The sequence below is a fragment of the Thunnus maccoyii genome, chromosome 7 (assembly GCF_910596095.1).
Source record: "Thunnus maccoyii chromosome 7, fThuMac1.1, whole genome shotgun sequence".
Classification (NCBI taxonomy): Eukaryota; Metazoa; Chordata; class Actinopteri; order Scombriformes; family Scombridae; genus Thunnus; species Thunnus maccoyii.
Window position 1 is genome coordinate 2,996,301 of NC_056539.1, and position 18,791 is coordinate 3,015,091.

Below are 18,791 nucleotides of genomic sequence, written 5' to 3' on the forward strand. Positions count from 1 at the left end.
GTTTTGCTCCATAAATACAGTACGTGCAAGAATGTGTTTTACTGATGTTTATGATACTGTGGCCTGTTTAGTTCCTGACCCACGGTTTACAGATTCAGACAAAAGAGGAAGCAGGCTGTCAGAGTTACTGGAGACTTCATGGATCAGAGGTCAAAACTCCAAAGGAGTCTGGGAGTTAGGGTTCAAGACATAAGAGAGTATGAATAAGATGAATGTTTTCCAGACGTAATGTTTAGACTCTAGAGCTTTAATTGTAACTGCCTGCAGAGTAATATTTTTCAATTCCTGGAAGCTTTAAAATGTGCTGTTGTGATCACTCTTTGCCCCGTACTAACATGTCTTTGTTGGGGTACATGGAAAAAAAAAGGGGGGGAGTTTGGAGAAGCAGCAGGCAATCTGTTATTCATTTCAAACTCCCTGGGACACCAAAAGCAGCTAGTAGCAGATGTTATTCAGGTGAAGCTGACATCCAGGCAGTTGCAAGTGATGCTTAATTCCATAGAGGGAGAATAATGACGGAATTCAGAGGAAAGAGGATCAAAATAAGCTTTTTCCTTCAAGTGGAATAAAGGGGATATTACCAAAATCATGACTCATGTTAGATAACCCTGGTTTACTTGATACCAGGTTCACGGATGCTAGACAGAATAGAGAACGCCTCCCTCAATCATAAATCAAACATTTCCATTCAGTTGTCATTTTTAACAGATAATGCAATATACTATATAACAATTAGATCAACGGCCTGTCACACAAACACATTGTTCTAACAAGAGAATAAGCAGATATGACGCATTGAAAAAAACATTCAAATAAGCAAACATCAACCACAACCACTGTGATAAATATGAGTAAGTGAGTTAGTCAGGCTTTATTTATTCATAAAGTGTCATTGAGATAAAGATTTCTTTTGGAAGAGTGACCTGAGAAAGAAATTGAATTTGAAAGACAAAATTAAAGGACCAAACAACCAAATTAAAGGATATAGCTGGTGATATTCTGCATTTTTTTACATGCTGCTGCTAGAAAAACACTCACCAGAGCACCAAATGTGGATTAATCCATAACTGAAAATAGTCTCCACCATATGAAATGATTCAGCCTTTTTTTAAAAGGGCGTTTTACATTAAACGCCCTTTTGGGGCTCAGTGTTACAGACAGGGTCACAGTAGGTACACTTCCATCCACCTGAGTGGAAAAAAAAAAATCTCGAAATATCACACCCTGTTGGTGCCCAATGGTTTAATGCCCCCCCCCCAACTGGACCAACAGCTGTTTATCTTGATGACCCAACTCCTAATATTCCTATAATGCTAGTGGAAGGAAGTGTGCATTCATTTGAAAAATTCATACAGTATGATATGAGAGTTTTCCATATTGGTTTGTTTAAGCAGTTTGGGAGAAAAAACACTAAATAAACTTTAATAGCCTTTTTATACAGGAGATGTGTATGAGGTCTATCATATGAGCCCTTACAATGTATTCATATGTCATGTAGCAAACACAGTCTGCAGTGTAGGTCCACTTTTCTCACTTATATTGGATCTATTCGGTTCCATCCGTTCCCTCATCACACCCCTTCTGCTGCAGTCAGGTCATTCGGGATGGAAGGAAATTATGGGAAAAAATTTTTATTATGTCATCGCACAACTCAAGGCGGCGATTTCAAGTAATATGGAACACAGTTTCAGTTTTTGGTGTGGAAAAAGTAGTGTTCACAACCAATGAAATCAATGAAGAATGCATTGTCACAAAGCTGAAAACAAGGAAAAGTTGATATTTTAGATGCTATATAACTACAACTATAACATATGTAATATAACACTAACGCACTCTGGATTCTAAGCAGCTTGTTATTAGTGTATGCTAAAGTTTGAGCATGGATTTCTGCAGCCAGTGATTTACTGGAGACAAACAGATGTGTTTGGTGTGTGTCTTCTCATTACCATTGAGTAATGCATGACCATCGAGTTCAAGACCAGGCACGCTTAGATTTACGGTGACAACAACAAGCGCGACTACACACACACACACACACATTAACACACGTACACATAAAGATAATGACATTCATTTGTGCAGCGTCTGCACTGAGTCAACACTTGCGTTCAGTGTTGAGACAGTGTCAGACCCGTGCCTGTTTGTCAGTCGTACATGTTTCATGAAGTGATGATGATATTCATTGGAACAGTGTGTGTTTGTGTAAGTGTGTGTGTGTGTGTGTGTGTGTGTGTGTGTGAGAGAGAGAGCCCTGTTATCAGCGGATCCTGTCATTAGACATCCTCTGATTGTCTTCTCGCACTGACGCCTTCTTCCTGAGAACTAATAGGAAACCCCCGTCCCTGGACCTTGAGGAACGACCACCCAAAAATAACACAAGCTCTTTACAATATGTGTGAGCGGTTGTGTGTGAAGAATGACCATTTTCTGTCACTCTTTTTATTTTATATTTGAGACAACAAAGAATATATATATAGAGAGAGTTACATTTATCTTCAATTATGTCTTCTCATAGTGCAGTATATTTATAACATACCTGGAGGAACAATTCAATCACTGGAATGAAATAAGGATATCAGTCATATCCACAGTAGTTGACACACAGAACAAAGGATGAGCCTCAGCTGGAGAGAGAGAGAGAGAGAGAGAGAGCTTTAAAGTGACTCATGGTTTGCCTCCATCAAAGAGACAGACAGAGGTTGATGGTTTTTTTTATGTAAAGTAGGCCAAGCATTTTCTGCACCGCCATCCTCCTCTGGCCAGCACGATCTATGAACATGTGAGAGTCAGTCAGTCGGCAGAAACAGCTTTTACCGTTCACACAACAAAGTCACATTTAGAATGTGAGATCAATGCATAGATACGTTTCATTATTTGCTTCCTATCAATCCCAAAGATCACAGTATGATCACGATATTGTTGCTGGGTTGCGAGAGTCATGACAAACATGTCTGATTACACTGACTTGAGGAACATTAAAGAAAAAAAAAATCATGGGATTGATGTATGTGTGTATGTGTGTGTGTGTGTGTGTCCCTGCTGTCCTTCTCAGAGCAGGTCATGAGATGCTCAGGCCCTGCAGGCTCAGGGTGTGTTCGTCACATGTCGACTTGTACCAGCAGTAGACTGCAGGCCTGCTGAGAAGAAAGTTTTCGCTTTTTTTATTACTCAACTAAAATCCTGAAGTCCTGTCAGAGGAAAGAACAGCTTAACAGTACGACCAACGTTTGGACTTCAGGAAGTAAAAGAGAAATATTCCCAGATGGAGGTCATGATGGGACTGCAGTGATGAGGAGGCAACTCATTGTGGCTTAATATGGCTTAATGAGTGATAAACTTGGAAAGATTAATAAATGATGTTTCGTTTAGGCAGCAGGGGGGATGTGATTGTGTACTAAACATTTTGAGTTATTATAACAGTATGATGGGCAAGAAATGTACAAAAAAATCCTTAAAAACTATAAGAGCAATAGGAAAATATATGCTCTAATATCTGCTTTAAACTATATTCATTCATTCATAGTGCCACTAAATCAGACTTAATGACAAAAAGCAATAATATGAATAGAAAGTGTAACAAGGATAAATAAATAAATGAAAATGTTGTTTCATGCAGGAATATTTTCAGTTATATCCTCAAAGTTGTTTTTATTCTTTCAGAATCCTTATTCTCAGCCACGATTTCCAATCAGAGAGATAGAAATACATTTACACATCTCTTTACAAGTCTCTTTGTCTAATATAGTAAAACAACAAGACAAAAAACATGTCAGAAATCAATTATAATGATAGCAATAATTTTGATTGTGGGATGAGTTGTGTTAATCAGTCTGTCCACCCTGTGAGCTGGTCTGCTTCAGATTCAGGCTAAAGCACATTATCTTTCTGTCTCTGTCTCCCTACTGTACAGTAGTAGATTTCCTCTGTGCTGTCTACTCTAATCCACACAGCACATCCATTTACTGACCTCTGTGAGTTTCTATTTATGGATGACAGATAGTGTTTGCGATGTGAACTTCTCACCTCTGCTGTGAACTGAGAGTGCCTCAGGTCACATGACAGACCAGAGAAGGTGACTACAGAGATGACTAGACTTTCTTGTCTCATCATTTAATCGTCATTTTGTTCAGTATAGTAGCAAAGCTACTAGTTTGACTACATTTCCCAGTAGCCGGCAGGTACTGTAGCTACTTTCAAGGTTCTGTTTTTAATGTTTCCACTACGTAGTGAGTATCACGACCAAACACTACAAAGAAGAAAGACTGATTGAAATCTGGTTCTATCACCTGTGCAGATTCTGAACCTTCCCTGGTTAATTTGTTTTTTAACACCAACAACAACAAAAAAAGCGATGAAGAAATGTACTGGGCAGGAGGTTTTACAGTTCGAAAATCAATTTGTCACTGTTGTGTTTTGACATTTCTGCACTTTCTCTCATTTATCGGCTGACTTACTGTACGTATATATGCTGATACCAATATATCTGCGATGAACTGATAGGCCAATAAATCAGTTTGGGTTCTAGTGTGGAACAGTGAGAATGGGACCGACTCCTGACCTGTCCTGAAGGAGCTTCATTCTGTCAAACTGCACCACTACAAGAACCAAAAAATAGCTGTATACTACTTTAAAGAGCCACATCTCCTAACACACATACAGCCTTTGATTAGTTTAATGAGTTGAACTTGATGGAGAGTGAAAGCATGCTGACAGAAAGGGCAGACAGGTGAAAACTAAAATTTGACTAATCTAGTTCCAATGCAGTGAAGTGTATGGAAGTTCAGTGCAGACTGAAGTCTCCAAAAACTGGACTAATTTATTTTGTGTTGTAAAAAATGACACTACAATATACTGTAGTGCATTTGTTTATTATATGAACAGTAGAAGGTTCTTGATAGCTTGTAGCTTCAGGAATATAGTTTCAAAGTGGCTTCCCCATCACTGTCTGTGTAAAACATGTTTGATTTGATTTGATTTATTGATTGGGACAGTGTGCAGTTTTACACATTAAAGACACACTGCACTGGGGTTAGCTCGAAGCTAATTTGCATCCGTAGTCCCCGACAATCAAAACATACAACAGCACAACAACAACAGTACAAAGCACAAAAAAACAACACAACAGCACATCACATACACCCACAATGTCAATTAGAAATAAATAAGGTAAACTAGACTCAGCGGTCACACAGCTGATTGTCAGGTCTGTTTCACTATTGAGCTGAGAATCCACCAATAATGTAGCATGTATGATAAATGATAGAACTGTGGTTAAACTAGTACCCAAATATACAGTCTTAATGACATTTTAACCACACCGTACATAAGTAATTTCCATGGCCATGATGCCAAAACACCAGTGTGAACATCCAGGTGAAGCAGCATATATGTGGCCTTTTGGTTAACAATGCCCATATGTGTAGCGTGCCACAGAGCGATCATCAGCCCTGTGGTTTAGCATTGGACCAGCCTTCAGATAGAGACTCAGTGTCTCAGTGTAATCTCCTCTGTTATGTAAGCTTTTTAACACAGACTCTATTGTGAGTGTGTGGGAGGTCTGCTGCTAAGTGGATACAGCAAGGTAGACTGAGACACTGCAGTCCATACCCAACTGACACACATACACATATATATACATAGACATACAGCAATATACCGTTCATACTTGAGTACTGTGTTATTGAGCTGGCACATGTTAAACCATACAGAGGCATTCATACAGTACTTCTAAATTCACTGCATTTTTTTAAAATGGCAAGTTTTCTGTTTCTTGAAGAAGAAGATTTTTTTATGAACCTACAAAACAGTCAAATCTAAAAGCAGAAATCTGTTTTTCCATCCTCCTCCTGTTTGATACTGCTGACAGTGTACACATGCGCTCTGTTATCAATCTGCCATGTAAACACAGCCTCTCATTATCCTATTACAGTGTTGTATTGCCACATCGCTCGGTAAAGTTGTGTTAAAAGCAACATCCGACAGCAATATAGTTTGTGTTGTGTTGTTTTATTTTGTATTATTTTCATTTGATTGCAATAACCTCCCTCCCTTTTAAATATGTCTTACATGATCCACCTGCCAGCTGCTTGTGCTGAGACTAAATAGAAACTGTAAAGTTGCAGGCTGAAAGGCACTAAAATGCTTTGTGGATCTGAGGGTAACTGCAGAGTCAAGCAATAATTCTTTGTGGGTTCATTGCTATTTATATTATACAGTCATAGTTATTTGATCATGATTAGTTCAGCTTTAAATGTATGCATAATCCCTCCAGTCACATTGTAAGTACCTGTGGATAAGCAAACCAATCCAAAGTCCATTTTTTTATATCATAGCACCTAGGAGTGTATTTTTGTTATTTTCTAAATTGTAGACTACGGAGGCAATTTAGTTTGTGTTGAGTTTTATTCTGTATTTCTATTGTATTTTATTGCAATAATACTCTTTTAAATGTTGCTTACATAATGCTGCTGTGGTACACTTTTGAATTTCATTGTAATTTAGCACAAGTATAAATTTGCAGTGATGCAGTGTTTCCATACAAATATTAGTTTTGTATAAAAAAAGAAAAGAAAAGTGGCCATGCAGTTGAATTGAAAAGTCAGAACAATGCATTCATGTGCAATTGCAGAAGTTGGAAAGATGACTGTCTTCCCCAATGAGCTTGTGAATGCAAAGCAAAAAAATCATATACATCAATAAGATTCATGTTCATACAGAATTTATCTGCAAAATATGAAAAGCCCTACACACTAATGATCTGCCCACACAAGTGTTCTCACTTATTTTGCTAATTAGACTCTTTATTCTAACCCTCCTATTAGTTTTCTTTCTTCTTTCATTTGTTTGAGTGGGAGAAGTTACACCTTTTAGCATGGCTCCACCCAGCTTCAACCTAAGCAGAAGTCTCATCAGTTGGAATAAGCAGGAACACCTGTGTGGGTGTTCAGGGCCTTTAGCATTCAATGCATTTCATGTTTTCCTGTGATATCCAAACCCGCAAGCAGAATTGATGTTTTAAGGTTATGTCTAGGTAACTTAAAGCACTTTGTTAAGGTAAGGAAAAGATAGTAGTCTTGGGTAAATATTGAAAAAAAAATCTATCCTGACGTGATACATGGGACAAGATAAGTTTTTGTTTTAGTTGCGTGAACCTAACAATGTGTAGGAAGCAGGATATGAGACCACTTTGTACATCCAACCATTCACACTGACCCCATTCCTACAGCGTATGTGCCATAAGGATGTCACACTTCCTTTATTGGAAAAAGAAAATGTTTCCAGTGAACATACAGTTTTCCAGGTAGAAGTTACATTTCCTTCAAAACATATTTTGCAAAGCAAGTTAGTGGTGTATGAGCATAAGCTGTAATACTGTTGTGTATCTACTAGGGGTCAGGGTTAGGGTTCCTTCGTAAGGTAGTTTATTCATAAACACTTATTGTAACACTTTAATTTTCTAAAATTAAAAGCGTAATAAAAGCAAAAAAACAGGATTTGTAAGCCTCTTTCCACTTTTATTCGCATACAAAAACAAATACAAACAATTTTGCTGCCTCAACAAATACAGATACAAATACAAATGCTGGACTTTCTGCACATCCCTAATATCTACCTGTGGGAAACATGGTCTAGCATTGTGACAATCTGATGTTTCTAGATAAACCTCAGTTTCATGTGGATGTATTAATGTGTGTTTCATGAAAGAATTGACCGCAAGTCATGCTTTTTCGCTTCCTTCGGTCAAAGTTCTTGTTTTAGAAGCTCATGTACAATGGGAGAGAATAATGAAGAATCTCACACACACACACATTACCCGCCTGGGAATACAGTAGTGTTTATGCTCTTGTAGGAAGTAGTTCCCAAAACACATCTGACAACTCAATAGGCATTGTATTGAAAACAATGTGTGTGTTTGTGTGTGTGTGTGTGTGTGTGTCTGCACGTGTGTGTCTGTATATAAGTGCATGTGCAGTTTTCTATGTGCCTACTGTATGTCACTATCTACAATCCATGTGTTTCCATGTTTGTGTTTGTGTCCAGCTGGACTTTGTGTGTGTGTGTGTGTGTGTGTGTGTGTGTTTGTGTTTGTGCACACATGCATGCATGTGTATTGTGTGTGTTTACATATAATTCTATCACTTTGTACAGTTCATTCATCCGCTATGAGAACAGTAGAACAGTGGAAAGAACAGAGCAGGGAGGTGGAAGGCACACGTGTTTCCTTAAGTATTTTTGTTAACAATAAGCGCACACACACACACACACACACACACACACACACATTCAAATGCACACATCAACAATAAGTTGGGGGATAGTTTTTCATAATTTTAAATAATGGTGATTAATTGTCTTCTATAATAGATCTGTGTATGTTGACTTGTAATGCTGCTTTTGCAACCATGCTAATAAAGTCACTGAACCAAATCACATTAAGAGTTCAACCGGCCAAACACACAGTGGCTTTAATTGTGAGGCAGTGACAGGAAAGGCAATGTTTTTGTCGCTGTCATCGTTCATCAAAAGTACAGTACTGTAAGCTAATTTTAGCTACTTTATATGCTGTTGGGTAGTTCAGACTATAATTAAAAGCAATTATAATAAAGTAGCTGAAAATAAAACTGTGCTAAAACAGTTCTTTGAGTAAATGCATGCTTTTTGATGTTGAATTTTTTTTTTTTTTTTTACGCTTGTTCCTGCACTTCTCATCTCTTTTCTGCTCTTTGAAGACTTTTAGTGGACACCGTTCAAGTCCATCACCTGGTCTATAAAGGTTACTTTCACAGGCTGACATTTTGCAGTCCAGCAAGAACCTCATGAAAATACTACAAGCTTCCAGACACAACAGCACACACATCCTCTGATGAGCATAACATCCAGCCTGCAAAAATGAAACACACATGACTGGATCCACGCATACACACACACTAACCCACGCATACACCCACACACACACACACACACACACTGCAGCTCAGCCCCACTCTGTGTTTCATTTTCTCTCCCTCTTCATGCCTCCATCTCTTTCTTTTTTCACACACACACACACACACACACACACACACACACACACACACAGTCAGTCTGACTGCCCTCCCTCTCTCACTTCTGATAGGCTGTTTGCTGCTCAAAGCAGCTACAGCTGGAGCTGGAAAAACTGACCACAGACGAGACCAATACCAAGGCTCTGCTCCGGCAGTGTGTTTGTTTGTGTGTGTGTGAAACAGGAGAAAAGAAAAAGATAGAGAGAGAGAGAGCTTGAGCTTAGTTCGCCTGGACGTCTGGAACAGTCAAGAGTTTGTGACGAGGATGGTGATGGTGATGAAGAAGCAGCTGCTTTTGACTGACCGTGGTTGCTGCTGGATATTGTGTTGTCCTCACTGATTTAGGATGCCATGAGATTATTGGGATTACCGCTTTTCCTGGAGGGATTTACGCTGACGCCTGTGCGTGTGTTCAAGCCACAAAGGTGTTAAGATGAAGAGTGTAAAACATATTATAGGTAATGTTCACACACACACAAACACACCTATACAAACACACAGTAAAACCTGCATAGACATCTTCAGTAATTTAGTCTCACTTCATCACTTAAGTAACACTTAAAAACAATCAAAACCAATTGAAAAAGTTATGTAAAGCTGGATATTTAGAGTGCAAATACTCGTGTAGGCTACTGTTAAATATGTGAACAGATATGTATATATTCAACACACTGTCTTGTTCTCATGGGCTGTGTTTACACACCACAGCAAACTGTTGGGCAAGAACACACGCATGTCTGTTGCCAGCCACGCTTCTCCCTGTCTGCCTTGTGTCATCTTTTTTCCATTTCACCAGCCTTTTCCATTAGAGCCTGCTGGTTAGGTGACTTAGTTTAACAAGTATTTCCTTTTATTTTTAATCAGCTGATGATGGAATTTCAGTTTAGTCTCTACACCATTATGTTGATGCTCTGCCCAAGGCTAACTACTGACCTACTTGTGCTTTAAAATGGATCTTTCTGTGATGGTTACTTTAACTTTAAAGCATATTTAAATGGTCTTTTCAAGGCATATCAAGGCTAAATAGTAATGAGGTGGACATGGAGCTCATACTGTCTGTATTGTGTTTCAGTTATATAAAGTAAAGTAGCATTTCTGGTAGTCAGCCTCAGGGATACTCAGTCTGTGGAATGTGGCTGGAGGGTGTTATTTGTTGGCTGTATGCTAACCTCTGATACTCAGTGCCTTTCATAGTTATTAAACACTGATGTATGTGCGATTGTGGTAATAAACTCACTATGCCGTCACCAAGACAAAAGCGTTGTAGGACAGGCTTCTTGCTAGCATTTCAGCAAACACAATTTTACTGCAAATGATAGGTTCCATGCTAGCAATACATGCTAATGTTTGAGGAATTTCCAAAAACTAAAGGAGCGAAGAGCATATAGAGTGATTATACCTGGACCACTGGCAACTTTAAAGTGTGTTCACACAGAACACAAAGAGAATTTTGATGGGTTGCAATTGTGTACAAGGTCAATGGAAAGATGAGTGTGGATTCTATTACAGCGTAAATGTACGAGAAGAGGGTCAAAAACAGGAAAATATCATAAAGAACTGGAGTTCCTGGCGAGTTCCAAGGAAACTAAAAAGAAGGAAGGGTCATTACGTCACTGTGTAGCGCGTGAACGCACATTGGTGCCATACTTGAAAGCTCTTGGTGCACGGTAGTGGTGAATGGACAGACCACTCTATTTTAGTGTGTTGTTATTTAGCTTTTGTTTCATGTGTTTTCAAGGTACATTTCATTTGATTTATATGGTAATTCAATCGTTTATTTGTATGCAAGGTAGGTTAATATTATGCTAGATTTATGCATATGTCATTGAGGTTAGTAACAGAGTAACATTAGTAAATTAGCTAAACTGTGATAATACCCCAACTAAATTAGCTCTTTTGTTAACAGTATTTATCCACTTATTTTTGTATTTGCCATGGTGAGCATTTAATTTGACTCACCATGAGCCCTGTAAAGTATGACGATAATCATCTTTGGATACTATTTGGAGACCAAATAGACAAACGAAAGCTGAAAACGCAACATTGACTCGTTACCTTTTAAAGTTGATATCGCTAACCCGTTAGCAAACAGCTGCCTATTCACACATCCAGCATGTACAGCGCAACATTCACATTCATTTGGAGTCATGTTTCTGTCCACTTGGTGAACGTAAGTCCAGTATTCACTCTCCTTTTAGCTTTTAGCTCTGGTTTGATCTTCACAAATTCCTGAGAGGAATATCTGGCTCCCTAGCTGCTAAATGCTACACTCTGTTGACTAGCTGGTCGCTAACTTTGTGTGTCTGCTGTTTGGGTGTTGGGCCGTGAGTGAGCAGTGGGTTTAACAGAGCTACTATAAACAAATGGACTAATGAACAAATAAGTGACTATGAAGAACACTAGTGATTTGATCCTTGTTAATATAAAAACATTTATTAATGCAGAAAATGACAGGCTCCATGCTAACACTAAACTATTGTATGACAAAAAACTTGTTTGATCATCACTATTTTGGCTGATGAGGATTCTGCTCTGGCAGAATTACTTGAACTAACAAGAATGATGAAGGTGTACTTTGTCCCACGCTAACAGGTACAACAAAGCTAACAGGAGAGTCAGGGAGATGTCAGTCAGTCTGCACACGCCCACTCAGTGCTGAGAAGAGGTCTAATCAGCCAGAAGTGGAATCAGCTGTGTGGGTGCAGCATGAGTGTGGCCAACAGTATCTCGGGTAGTTAGACCAATCGTCACCTGGATCACCTGTAACATTAAAATACTTTTTACATGTAAATTCATTTAATACTGTAGAAGAAGCCATTCTGCATAATGAGTATTTTACTTTTGATATTTAATGGATATTTTAGAGGTAATACTTAAAGGACGGGTTCAGATTTTTTCAAATATGTGTCAAGTTTTCACATGTTATATTACAGTACTTACATGAGTTATTGGTCAGTTTACTAATTCCTGGCTCTTTCAAGATATTGAGATCAAGATATGTTTCATACATCGCTATTACCTTTCTATAGTTAAATCTATAATATACTAAAATATTACCAATTTCTGTACCAGGCACACTAGACCACACACTTGAAAATGTTGTATGGGTTATGAGACTATATAGAAGTCACTTGTTGAGAAATGTAACATTTGTAAGAGAAGAAAGGAAGTGTTTTCTGAACGGTAACCTAATCAACACTGATAAATGTAAGCAACAAAACTGCAAGAAAATGGTGTCACTGTATGTTATCTAGGTGATTTTAGTCTTTGCCATAGATCACACTGTGTTTTTGATGAGGTTACTTCCTGAATGTTGAGCTCAGTCTGTCTGTGAATACCAGCAGCAGCAGCAGCAGTGACAGTGTGTGAGATCCCGCTGCTTAATCCTTTTAAATTTAGAGCAGATGGATGAAGGTGACAACCAAGGTGCGTACAGTATGTTGTGTGTACAGACAGGGGGTGAAATAGTGTTGGCACCGTCAATGTGTTGCCATAGGAACCTGTAGTTCAGACACCTGACAGCATGGCAGAGGATCAGCCATGTGTGTGCTCAATCAGTTGTCACCCGCTTCCTTGAGCTTCCATGAGTTGCTTTCCAAGAGCCACCTGCAGTATAACTGGTGTTTCAGTGGTTCTGCTGCTTTTTCATTTTGAGGCTACAGCTACTTGGGCTGTTCAGTCAACAAAATGTTATTACGGGCTCTGTCTCTGAAATATCTTGCAACTGTGTGAACTGCTCCTGTTATGTGTTTGTACATGAAATAAACACATTTCTAACAAGTATAGATAGATCAAATGCTTTTCCTGAACACCTTATCTGAAAATGTGCGAATGTGGTAGTACTCAAGAAGATTGTAAGTTAGAACAACCAAGAATTTTAATGACAATGATACAGACGAGCCAACACGGACAAAAGTCCTTTAAGTGCTCAGAGGAACAAACATTTGAACGTCTGCCATGACAAATTTGCTGAGGAAGATGAGGTGTGATATGATGAAAACCTCCAGAACAGTTATTGAGTTGACCTTGTGGCAATCACTGTCAACACCTATCCTATTTTCACATGCAATACTTATTTTGGTATTGCTCTATTCACATATGTTTAACACAAGCCAATGTGCCAACTGTACAAGCATAAGCTGTAGGTAGCTAACAACGTACAAACTAACTGTATTCAAATATGTGGAAGGAGCCTGGGTTGTACTGGGTCTGTACATTATAACCAGATCCGTGAGAAAATCCACCCAGCAAGTTGAAAGGTCACATAACTACGCTTCTTCCTGCTATCTTATGTCTAGAAAAAGGTACAAGTCTTTGCTAGGAAAAAAACGACCCCTATCCACTGCATTGATTCCCTTGACCTGGGACATTCCAAGTCCATCAGCCCTGCTAGTTTGCTTATTGAGATCTGATCACGGTGTGGGTAGAATGGATTGGATGTCATTATCCAGGCAATGTATGCCCATATGCAGATTGAATGTTAACACTTGAACTTGGACTGATCTCACCTACTGGGAACCGGTTCTGGTTCTCCTGTTCAGATATGTTTATCAGAACCATTTGAGTTTCCCCTCGTCTCACGCCATGACTAGGGCTCCAGGCTGAGGTGTGTTGTACCAGTGATATAATGAAATATTATATGATTCAGTAAAACTGGTTTAAATGGATCCATTAGTTTAAAGGCTTATCTGTGCCAAAACACTGCGCAGTGGTTTACAATCCACTTGAGACTGTTGAAAGTTATTGTGGTGACTCTTTCCTTCCTCTAAGTCTACAAAATTGTGAATTAAACAGAACTACCCAAACTCTGCACTGTTCTTTTGCACTCCACTATTTATATTTACCCTATTTATATTGCACTCAATCTTACACCAACAGAGACAATATTCACCTATATGTTTCATATATATCTAACGTGTTCTACCGTACATACAGTCTATCCTGTTTAGATACTTATATTTATAGACACTTGCTGTCTGGTTGGTTGGATACTAACTGCCTTTCATTGTACTGTACCTGTGTTTCTCTATGGGGCCCTCCACGTTGGGGGCCTTTCTGTGGAATCCAGTCTCCTGCATGAAAGTCAGATGTGCTGCACTCTCATCCACCACTCCAACCTCCACATCCTTTCTGTTCGCTTCACTACATCGAGGGCAAACGACTTGCTGCATTGGCACTAAACTTCGGCACTGGATGTAAATTGTGCATTGCAGATTCATCCACGGCTTAAGGATCATTTTATTGTAGTAGCATGTCTTTCTGTAATTAACCTGATCTTATAGTGCTTTCTTTGTCACTCCCTTCTGGAAAAACGTTATCTAATGTACAGTTGAGCTTGGCACAGACAGTCTACCTTTTTCTGAGGCAGTCATTCATTATTACAGTGCTCTTAGTTTGCTAAGTAGGAACTCCTTTTGTCAAACTGAGCGATGTCCTGACCTTTCAAGAGGCCCTTCAGGGTTTCCAGCTTTCTCATGAGACCATAATTGTGGTTAGAATGAACACGAGTAGTTTCCCAACATAGAAACAAATGACAGTTAACTAGCTTGCAGTTAATTGTAGTGTGTGGCTAGAAAACGTTTCTATATTTATTCTCCCAAATCAAGAATCCCGCTGGTCTCATTAGAGTGTTTACAAGTATCTGACTGTGTATCTGACAGCTGCTTATATTAGTTCTTCCTGCACTTCCCCTCTGCCTCTTCAGTCAGTTACTAAGAACAGAGTGTTTTTGTCGTGCCTTGAAGTGGCCATACATCATGTCTGTCTGCACCACTCCTTTCTACTTTGATGCTCCAACAATACAGAGCATCCTCCCTGCTCAAGTGCCTGGCTCTGGTTGCATAACCCCGCTGTTCCCTATGTTCCTGGACAGCTAGAGAACACTTCTGCCCTATCCTCCTTTGTGTACACAGTGTTTTGAGTACCTTTTTCCTCATCTACTTTCCGTAAAAGTGAATTTTGAGGATTACTATGTACAACAGGGTTTTTCTGTTCCGCAGCTATTTTAATTTTATTGTTGGAGAGGTCATTAATTGTCCAGTTGGAATTTCATGAAGTGGTCAAGACTCCAGCAACACTGGAAGTATAAGGAGTTATTATGAGACTTCAGACTTCTTTCCTTCTCTGTGCACCTTGGAAGTAGATAGAGTTGTGCCAGAAATCCTTACTCTGCAGTTGGAATTTCATTAAACATGGAGGATAGTCCTAATTACTGTGTTTTGACTGGGGATGTTAGTGAATACAAGTAACAATTTACTCAATAAAATTATTGGGAAAAGAACAGATAATGTGCTCTGAACACATGAACAGCATTGGAATTTAAAAACATGGAGGTGTAGATATTCTTGGTTCAATATTAAGATATTCAGCAAGTTTGATCCTCAGTAACTTTGAAACAGTTTTCACTAGATTTAGTTGTGCATTGCAGAACAAAGCTTGAGTGTTTTTTACCTCATGATCTGATGTGGAAGCCTGGCAGCTTGTGCAACTTGACAGAAGACCGAAACTGATAAACTGAAGTTAGTTTATCTCAAATGTGCATGCAAAAAACCCAACTAGTCCTTCAAACTGACCATGCACTCCAGAAGGACACATAGGTGCGTTTTCTAATCTGGTGCCGACATCATTTGTCTGTGCTTTCCAAAAACAGATCTGAAGAATGATGATTTTTTATGATGTGACAGCACTATGGTTGAGGTTTGGTTAGGTTTAGGAAAAGATCATAGTTTTAAAATAAACACTTTGTTACAGTTAAGGAAACATGGTGTGGGTTTAAGTTATTATCTCCATTGCCATGGTTACAATAATAACCACATGGTTAAAGTCAGGGGATGATTGTCATCATGGTTTTTAAAAAACAGAGTTGACTCACAATTGGAAATGTGAAACGGTCTCCCGTTTTGTTGAGCCATCCATCCAACCCAGGCCACTGGCATTTATGACCTATTGTACTGCTTTTCAGGTTTTTGTTACTAGATTTCTCATTTTCAAAAACATTTTAAAACAGATGTATGCAATATACATACCAGTTTTTCCCACCGTTAAAACCTCCTGCTGTATTTCCACCATTTCCACCAAGACCAGTTACACAGTTTTTACTTAGACTCAGTTGCTGCTTTAAATTTGATTAATTTTAGTTTGTGGTTAAAATATTGTACTATTGTTTGTAGTTTGTGGGCATTTAAATGAAGGATAAACATACAGTGTATGTAAGATATAAATATTTTTGTGAAATAGACAGATACAGATAGTAGCTTTGTATTACACCTTTAGTTTGGACAAAATGACACTACTACAAGTGCTAATCCCTGCACATGTTTCCAATGGTTTCCAATGCTTTCAGTGTCTGGTTTCACATATTCCTTAAAAAGTTATTTGACAAAAAATATATACAGTATAATTTTACTCAAGGTCTACTTACCAGCTTCTCCCAGAGCTTCTAACTGGACTCTATCCACTGAAGAAGTGGTTGAAAGCTGTGGAAGAAACTAATGATTGGACCTTGTGTTCTTTTTGTGAAATGACTGTTTTCATCAAGAGTGAAATTTCTCACTCAAGTTTCACATCATGTGTCGTGACATAATCAAGACCCTTTGAATATTTATGATGCCTCACAGTCTTAGCTTTCTGTTAATGAATAAGCGTGTGGTTTAAGTGTGATGCTCAAAAGACAGATTTTAGGTGGCGTATGCATTTGTGTGTGTGTGATATTGTGATGTGTGATTTTTAATATCCTCGGTAGATCAGCAGACTCAGATACTAAGAACAGAGGTATTGATATTGACTCCATTAAAGGCCAGCCAGTGTGCTCTCTCTCTCTCTCTGTAAGTCTGTCTTTCAGCCCCCCCCCCCCCCCCCCCCCCTCCTCCCCCCCACCAGCATACAACCTAGCCAGGCATGTTTTAGAGTAATAAAGCATGGTCAGTATTAATGCACGTCTTTATTCTCAGTGACAGAGAAAGGTTTGTTCACTATACAGTGTGCTTAGAGCTTCAGGGTGCAGGGGAACCATAATAATCATTAAATCAGTGCAGGGGAAGGACTTACGCATGGAGACACAGACACACTCAATGCTGTGTCTGGGAATGCTTTGTTCAACTTCCCTATATATATATATATATATATATATATATATATATATATATATATATATATATATATATATATATATCACATATGTCAGAAATGGTCAGTTACAGAATAGGCTACATTTAATGACAGCATGCATGTATGACCCAGTTTTCACCAAATGAGGTAGAAAACCGCTTTTAAATCAGATGACTTTGAAGCTTAGCAATTTTGAAACTTACCAAAAAAAAATAGGTTGTCTGATGAGGTCAGGAGGATGGATGATTACTGTTAAAAGGTAGAACTCTGAAATGGAAGGGAACAGAAAGATAGACATGTGACATGTTCTGAGTTCTGCTCTCTTGGCAGCTTCTTCAATTACTTTTGGTGAAGTTGGGATGGGACCTAAGAATAGTCATGTTGGTCAGTTAATCAGTCTGACCATCTCTCCTGGCCTGATAATAAGACTCAATTGCCTTTTTGTTTTCACTTCATTATGTAGTTAACTTTACATTTTTCAGCATGATCAGCATTGATTTAAAAGTTTCTATAGAGAGTTGAAGTCATCTATCTAAATTTTGTGACTTGAGTAAAGTTATACAATGATTACTTTGTGCACAATTAAAAAACTACAGCTCCCATCGAAATTTACCAGCACGGCAGTATGGGTACTCACATCATAGTAACTTGGTTTCATCCATATCTAAAAAAATTCTCCAACACAATCTTTTGATGTCATTTTTTCAACTTTTGAACTTGCCCATGATCTTGGCACATCTGTCGAGTCATGACATTGAACCAGCGATGGTCTTGGGCTTATGGGAAATGCTGGTTCATCAACGGCCGCAAAAAACAGACATATTGAATAATAAATGATATTAGATAGAAAATGACTGTCCTTGTCTAAACATATGGAGTGAACAATGTGATACACTATTGAGAAAGCTTATGTTCCACAAAGCTGCAGTTTTAGTTATTTAAAAAAATGTCAGTGGGATTTGGGAAGCTCCATTTTCATCTAACTCTCTTTAAGTCGCCTTGAAACAACCTGTACAGCTGCTTGTTTTTATGGCTGTTTTTCTGTCACAGTTTTTCACGGATGTTGCTATTTTTCAGCCTCTGGCACAGGAAGTTGACATTCTTAATCCTTCAAGGCTCTAATTGGCTTGATTGTTTTCCGAGTACAAGGACAAACTGAACAAACTGCAGATATGGGCAATGATTCAGAGGTCTACAGCCAAGATACACCTCGCTAGTGCTTTGGTCTTGGCCTCAGCTCAAAATGTCCACTTTGAACACAAGATATTTCATAATACCTTTTGATTTTAATGACCCTATGACCTTACATTTTTGTTACTTTAGCCCCACTTGAGAGTAGATTCAGATTCAGACACTTTTGTATTGTGGTATGTAATGAACACTCAATGAGTCTGATATAATGTGACTGAATTACAGCTGGTTCTTATTATGGAGAGCCTTAAACTGATGACATTTTTAAAAGATATTTTAGTTGCCATCTTCACAGTATGTATTTATGAATTCACGCTTTAGAAAAAACCTCTGATCAGTTTAGCTACAGTTTGGTTAAATGACTGATCTTATGATTCTCTTCTTTGAACGTCTGAATGTGTGTTTGCCTTCACTGATTGTCTAGTAGTCATGGACGATCATACATGTTAG

General features: G+C 38.5%; 1 protein-coding gene across 12 annotated transcripts in view; it reads left to right on the plus strand.

Moving 5' to 3' along the window:
- Positions 1–18,791, plus strand: part of mcf2l2 (MCF.2 cell line derived transforming sequence-like 2) — a 157,936-nt gene that overhangs the window by 25,977 nt on the left and 113,168 nt on the right. The window contains exon 1 of one of the 12 annotated variants that reach the window (XM_042415844.1): positions 9,188–9,502. The exons of 10 other annotated variants lie outside the window; for them this stretch is intronic. In XM_042415844.1, the coding sequence (XP_042271778.1) occupies positions 9,478–9,502 (25 nt within the window). In that variant the 5' untranslated portion in view covers positions 9,188–9,477. Of the gene's footprint in view, positions 1–9,187; positions 9,503–11,512; positions 11,776–18,791 lie in introns of those variants that run through there. One more of the 12 variants, XM_042415845.1, reaches the window with a different exon arrangement.